The sequence below is a fragment of the Meriones unguiculatus genome, chromosome 12, assembly GCF_030254825.1.
Source record: "Meriones unguiculatus strain TT.TT164.6M chromosome 12, Bangor_MerUng_6.1, whole genome shotgun sequence".
Classification (NCBI taxonomy): domain Eukaryota; kingdom Metazoa; phylum Chordata; class Mammalia; order Rodentia; family Muridae; genus Meriones; species Meriones unguiculatus.
Genome location: NC_083360.1, coordinates 2,962,841 through 2,970,308, shown reverse-complemented (window position 1 = coordinate 2,970,308; position 7,468 = coordinate 2,962,841). Strand labels below are relative to the sequence as shown.

General features: G+C 41.1%; 1 protein-coding gene across 4 annotated transcripts in view; it reads right to left on the bottom strand.

Moving 5' to 3' along the window:
• Positions 1-2,784: 2,784 nt before the first annotated feature.
• Positions 2,785-7,468, bottom strand: part of Arap2 (ArfGAP with RhoGAP domain, ankyrin repeat and PH domain 2) — a 208,289-nt gene continuing 203,605 nt past the window's right edge. For all 4 annotated transcript variants that reach the window (XM_060365295.1, XM_021658054.2, XM_021658056.2 and 1 more), the window contains 2 exons: positions 7,032-7,166; positions 2,785-5,035 (listed from right to left, as the gene is read on the bottom strand). In XM_060365295.1, the coding sequence (XP_060221278.1) occupies positions 4,652-5,035; positions 7,032-7,166 (519 nt within the window). In that variant the 3' untranslated portion in view covers positions 2,785-4,651. The remainder of the gene's footprint in view (positions 5,036-7,031; positions 7,167-7,468) is intronic.

Sequence of the window (7,468 nt, the reverse complement as noted above, 5' to 3'; positions counted from 1 at the left end):
AAGGTGTGAATCATTAAAGTTTGACTTTCTATATATGCAGCTGTGGTAGAGAAGGTAAGGACACTGTAGTTTTGAACACTTTAAAATTTGCTAAACCAAAATAACTGCATGCTTTAAAAAGATGCACTTTAGTAATCTGCAGGACTCATTAGTGTGTGGTTTCCAATTAGAGATAAATATAGCTACACATGATGGCAAAGTTTCCACCTAAGTCTCACTCCTGTTGAGTGATGTGTCTTGGCGGACGTTTTGATAAGCTTGATAAGCTGGTGAGAGCCTTCCTCATCTCTGTACATGTAAATGAGATGTTAAATAGCAGCCCCCAGTTTTTAAAGCACCCCCTTCTGTAATATGCAATTTTTTAGTACTTTAGAATTAAGATTTGTCTCATGCGCAGTGTAAATCAGCAGCCCATCTGTACGCAATTCAGAACTATGCCATTGCTGTCTCTGCTTGCATATCTCAGTGCCATTTTCATGAACCATCAGGTAATGTCTAGACATCAAGTAGTTACAGAACATGGCTGATAACTGACATTAGGGGAACAGAAATGAGAATGAGAGCTCTCAGTCCTTTAAGGCAATATCTCCACATATTCAGACTTTACAATAAAATAACATTTATTTTGATCTGTCTTTAAAATGAAAGAACAGTTAGAAGTATGTATCATATCAATTTTTAAAAAGTGAATGGGAGAAGATCTTCACCAACCCTTCATAACACAGAGGGCTAATACTCAAAATATATAAAGAACTCAAGAAATTAAACACCAACAAATGAAATAACCCAATTAAAAATGGGGTTCAGAGATAAGCAGATAATTCTCAACTGAGGAATCACTAATGACTAAAAAGCGCTTAAAGAAATCTTCAATGTCCGGAGGAGGACTTTGCAGCCAGTCCTGAAGATACCTGATAAAACAGGATCAGATGAATGGGGAGGAGGTCACCCCCTATCAGTGGACTTGGAAAGGGGCAGGGAGGAGCTGAGGGAGGGAGGGAGGGAGGGGCTGGGAGGGAATGAGGGATCGGGACATGGCTGGGATACAGAGTTAATAAAATGTAACTGATAAGAAAAAATAAAAAGAAAAAAAAAGAAATCTTCAATGTCTTTAGTCAGCAGGGAAACGCAAATCAAAATGACTGAGATTCCATCTTACACCCATCAGAATGACAAAGATTAAACACTCAAGTGACATCATGTGCTGGCAAGGATATGGAGCAAGGGGAACACACCTCTATTGCTGGTGGGGGTGTAATCTTTTTTATAACCTTGTACAAGCACTTTGGAACTCAATCTGGTGCTTTCTCTGCAATCTTGGAATAGGTCTACCTCAGGACCCAGCTATACCACTCTTGGGCATAAATCCGAAAGATGCTCCACAGGCACACTCGCTCAACCATGTTCACAGCAGCTTTATTAGCAATAGCCAGAACCTGGGAACAACTTGATGTCCCTCAACCGAAGAAGGAACAAACAAACAAACAAAAATGAGGGACACTTACACAATGGAATACTACACAGCTTTTAAAAACAAAGACATCTTGCAATCTGCAGGGAAATGGATGGCACTAGAAAATATCTCCGAGTGAGGTACTCAGGACCAAAAAGACACACATGGTATGTACTCACTCATAAGTGGATATTAGCCATAAATTACAAGATACCAGGCTACAATCCAGAGACCTAAAGACGCCAAGTAACAAAGAGGGTCCAAGGGAGGATGCTAGAATCTCACTCAAAAGGGGCAGTGAACTAGACATCTGAAGTGGTTGGAGGCAGGAAGCTAGGAGGGAGAGGGGTGTGGAAGGGAACAGGAGTGGGGATCAGGTGCAGGGAGGGGTTGGGAAAGAGGATGGAAATTGGTAGGGGGCCATCTCTGGGACATGGTAGGCTTCTGGAAGTCTGTGAGGGTGACGCAAGCTGAGACTCACAGCAGTATGGGATGTGGAGCCTGAAGTAGCCACCTCCTATAGCCAGGTGGGACTTCCAGCGGAGAGAGGGAGACAGCAACCTACTCATAAAACCTTTGGTTCAAAATTTGTCTGGCCTACAAGTGTAGGGGGAGCAGAGATTGAGGGAATGGCCAACCAAAGACTCGCCCAGCTTGAGACCCATCCCATGGGAGAGAGCCAACCCCTGACACTGCTAATGATATTGTTATGCTTGCAGACAACTAGCTTAACTTTCTTTTGAGAGGCTTAATCCAGCAGCTGATGGAAACAGATGCAGAGATCCACAGCTAAACAGGAGAAGCTCAGGAAGTATTTATTGTGGAAGACTGGGAGGAAGGACTGAGGAAGCCTGATGAGTCAAAGACACCAACAAAAAGACTTACAGAATAACTAACCTGGCCCTCTGGGGGCTCACAGAGACTGAACCACCAACCAAAGAGCACACATGGCTAGACCTAGGGACCCTAACACATATGTAGCAGATGTGCAGCACAAGTCATCATATGGGGCCCCAACAATTGGACTCTGCTGCCTGTCTTTGGGTCCCTTTCCCCTTGCTGGGCTGCCTTGTCTGACCTCAGTGGGAGAGGATGTGCTTAGTCCAACTGTGACTTGATGAGCCAGGGTGGGTTAGGAGCCATGGTGGGCCTCTCCTTTGAGTTTGGGACTGGGAAGGGAGTAAGGAGGGGGCTGTGATCTGCCTATGAAGTGATTAAATAAACTATTGGAATGAAAAGAAAAATAAATAAGGCACTTGATTCATTTATTGCACCAAAATAAACTTAAGCGTCTGAGAGTAATGAATAAAGACAAGAGTAATATTCCAGTGGACTTGTAAAACTATTTTAATTTTTACTCAAAATATGTGAGATGTAACCATTAGCCCTTATGTTACATATGAAAAATGGAGACAATTGTTCATGAATGAAAGAGAAACAGAAGTGATTGGTTTTTAAACTCAACTTTCAGAAGAAATTCCAGTAAGATAGATCAAAGTGCCAGATACCTTCCCAACAAGGCCAAACCATCATTTCCCTGTCTCTTTATTTCATAAAAATATAAATATCATTACTTATTAGAAATACGTTTTCTAAAATTAATCTTTTCTTTCCAAACAACAGGATATCTTGCTTTGAAGGAAGCTTCCTCAGTAGTGCCAACAACTCATAAAACTGCCCTGCAGTTTTACTTATGATTTCAGTTACAATTTATCTGGACTTAAAGAATAAATACTCCATACTCCTGGTAATCCTGCTGTCTTCAACAAATACAAGTAGTTAGCATATCTGAGTGAAGACAGACCTATTAGTTCATAGCATAGCATACTGTTTTGCTGTGAGGGAAGGAGTGAAACAGACTCTAAGAGCATAGACCAGACATGTCTTAAGCAGAAAAAAAATCCCAACGCAGAGAGGACAAAGATCACCCATATAACTTCCAGTTGTAAGAGTCACCAACCAAATTTAATTTGGAAGAAAGTTATCAAAAACGCCATCCTTGAAATGAACTATTATAAGCTAAGGTAGTCTGACTTATAAAAGTTGTCAAATTTGTACCCAATCATTTTGTGGCAACAAAAATACAGGGTTTTCTCATTTCCACAGGTAGGGAAAAAAAAAAAAAAGAGGAATGTGTACTGTCTGCCCAAAAATGTGCTGTGTAAGTAGCCATCTCTGCATTCAAAGTGGCCACAAATCACACACTTCCAGTTGACATTGACAATGCAAAAGTAAGCACTGTCACACACACACACACACACACACACACACACACACACACACACACACACACAAAAGAAGCAAAACCAAAACAGCAGAAGACCTTGTGGTGATGAATTTTGTTCGTACCAAAAACACAGTCTGGAACCCTAAAGCATTGCCTGCATGCAACAACAGTGCAATTGACATCCGGCCGGGCCCACGCACACTCTTCAGTGGAATGTAAGCTCCTCGGAGCAGACACTGACAGACAGCTCTGGTGCAGTGAACATGTCCTGGGGCTCTTCCACCGGCACCAAGAATGACAGCGGCCAGTGCCACTGCTGACACGGCTGGCTGGACATTATTGTTGAAGCACCCAAGACAATGTTTTTTTTTTCTTAAAGAGCAGTGTCTTCTTAACAAGCTTTGTTTCTTGTGGAATTGGAATGAATGTTAGGCTAGCTCTGTGGGCGGCAGAGTGTTTTTAAATTATTGCCTTTCCTCCCGATGTTTGTTAGGCAGCCACTGCAGTACCTTTCCCCTTCTGAACTGACTTCCCTTTCTTTTCCGTAAAATGGACCCCATGTAAACCTAAAAAGACAAGGCAACTTCTATACAAGCCTTCTCAAAGTGCAAAATATACAATTTCAACAGGCTCCATGTACATGCAGCATTTTACACAGTACAGTACAAGTTTCTGTTCATAAATTATCTCACTTACACATCTATTTTCAAAGACCTGGCCACTTACAGTAACCCAAAGGCTTATTAAGGTTAATACAATTGAACTTTACAATTTTTCAGACCAAAATAAACTTGATCTCTTATACTTAACCACATATATACATATTTTAAAATGTTCTTTAAATGCTTAGGTACAGATAAACAAATTGCTTAAATACAGACAAATTTATCTAGATACAGAAACTCAAGAAGTACAGTTTGATCTTTGTTTTGCACATGTACACAATGTTAAAAAAATAAGTGTGCAATGATTTATTTGATCTCTTTCTGTAATGTCTGTTCATCCGGTAACTCTTTAGGAAGGGTTCTTGACCTCTGAAGAACCACACTAAGTTCCTCAATGACTCTCGATGGCAGCTTATGGTCCGGGTCTAAAGTCGCCTTGCTGTTCCTGTCCTCTGTCTTCTTTAGTGTCTTTGGACCTTTAGAGCCCTTTGGTGGGCCGTGTGGAACTTCTGCCTCTGTGTCCTCTAAGCAGTTCAAACTGCGATGCTTTCTGGCACGATTTCGAAGTCTATCATCTTTGTGCTCCAAGCAGTGGGCTATGATGGAGGCTCTGTCTTTCAGGCTGGAGTCTGTGAAGTCTCGATCAGGCTTCTCCCCCAGCCGCAGCCTTTCAAGCTCTGCTCTGGCAGCCTTAAAGGACAGGACAATAGAATATTACACATTAAACAATATATGAGACAATTGATACCTAGAAAATACATTACGTAAACAGTTGATGCTTCCCCTTCTATAGTTCATTGTATCTCTATGATGCAGGCTCTAATTTTACTTTGCTATAAGCAGCCTGCATAACTGATTTTTTCCTAACACTCTTTTAAAACTTTTATAATGTAAAACAATTTTTAAATTTAAATATATCTTAATAATATTCTTCCCCTCCCTTAAGTTCACCCAGATCTCCTCCTCCTTACACATCCAGTTTTAAAATCTTTTTCAAAAAGCAAACCAAAACCACAATATAACAACATGCCCCAAACCTAGAAAACGCAATACATCACCCCCCAAAAAACAATAAAGCACCAAACTGTATTAAAATAAAAGCCTACACACAAACACCAAAACCAAAACAATCCCCTCCAAACCAACCAACAAAATCCCCCCCAAACTGTGGAGTCCATTATTTTGTTGGTCAACTGCCCCTAACCATGAGATCTGGAGAGGATGGTTTACCCAAGGTAATTTCACTGGAGAAAATGACTTTTCCTCTCCCAGCAGGTCTAAATGGCAGTTTCCATGTTAACCTTTGCCCATCTGGATTTGTGTGTTGTCTCAGAGTGTTATCTCCTGACTTCAGGGTCACAGTCCATAAAGGAACTGAGAAGTGGTATGATTGTAGAGAAATCTGTTAAACTTGTTTTCCTGCTGTACGTTTCTCCCTTGTTTAACCACAAGTTTCCCCATATAACACTTGCTCTGACTTCCTAGTCAACTTAATTTATTTTAGCATAGTCATGCTAAAAATCTAACTTTAAATTGTGGTTTGGGGATTAGAGAGTAAGTTAAAGATTTGTTTATATATTGCTGATAATGGTTTCATCTCTTCTCTGATCATCTATTGGTCCCAGGGCAGTGTAAGGAGAGGAGGCTGCATCACAGAAGGCAAATACCCACTGCACAGTGGCTCCATGGGCCCAAGGACGTGAAATGAAACTGTTAGAAATATAAGATTCTTGATCGGTTAAACCCTGCAGAGTGGATTACAGTCAAAGGCTGCAGGTACAGCATGGACAGAGGTGCAATCATAATTCCTTAGAGACTTATTTTTTCCCTCTTATTACATCAATTAGGCAAGATCAAGTAGGCCAAGATTCAAGTACAGCGTGGCATAAGAAAAACATGTACAAGATGAGCCCACTACCGCGCATTAAGGTTGTCAAAAGTTATTTACCTTTAGAAAGAATGATTCTAACAGTTTGTCCAAATTAAATCATCAACTTCCAAAGAATATAGTCTATATCTCTTTTTACATAGGTTGTTTGGCTGTTTGCTGTTTTGTCTTAATTTTGAGAAATCCAGCTAAGGTTCGATGCCAAGGTTCATTCCAAAGTGAGTTTGGAGAGGAAGCAGCATGTTTCTTCCAAGACACCGTACTTCATGTCAAGAAATATGCTATGTTCTTCCATGCCACAAGACGGCACAGAAAACAAAACTGATTTCCTGAGGGATGTTGAATCATTTGTACTGATATTCGGAGGTTCTCTGTGGCTCCTTTATAACGCCCCAGGTTTACAATCCGGGCTGTGACTTGTGGCACTAGATTTGGGTATCTGTGTCATGATCTGGGCGCCTTGTGCTCCACAGACAGTCAAGGAAAGTGAAACTTCTCCTGTGACACTGACGTGAGCCTGGCTTTCCAGCGGGTGTCTAGATAAACACGCACGATTGCTTACTTTAGAGACAGCAGTGGGGTCATGTATCCGTCACGAGTGGCCACTGGTACAAGAAAAAGTGGCAGGGGGTTACTGACACGGTTCTCTTAGTGTGTTATGGATGTTACTGAGTTTCGCAAAGTGATTGCTGCTCAGCTTCTGAAGCCAATGAGGTAATCTATATACTCTCAGCCATGTTAAGTCATAATAAAATAAATAGCGGAGGTTATAATAAAGACAACAGACTCATAACCAACCTCAATATTCTTCCGGGCCTGGGTTGCATTTCTCTCATGTTGGATGGGAATCAGAGGTAAACCTCCAATCTTGGGATTTTTGGTTATTGAACGTTTTCGTTCCTTTCCAGCTGGCGGCCATATATCATTCTCATGCTGTGGAAACAGAGTTTCGTGCCATTGGTATGTGATTTCATTACGTGCTACAGCACATTAGTCACTGGCTCCCTCACATATCCACACCAAATAATCTACTTTCTGTGAGGATGCCGTTTGTAATTACTTCGACATTGACTCTGGCAGACACATGGCTCCAGGATGTGAAACACTTAAGTGAACCGAGCTTTGTGGTCTCAGCTCAATTTCTGAGTTTCAAACACAGGCCTTCCGTACTACTTATCAAGCCAAATGGTAGAAAATATTGGAGGAAAATGGTAAGTTTCTTTGTAAAACAAAAA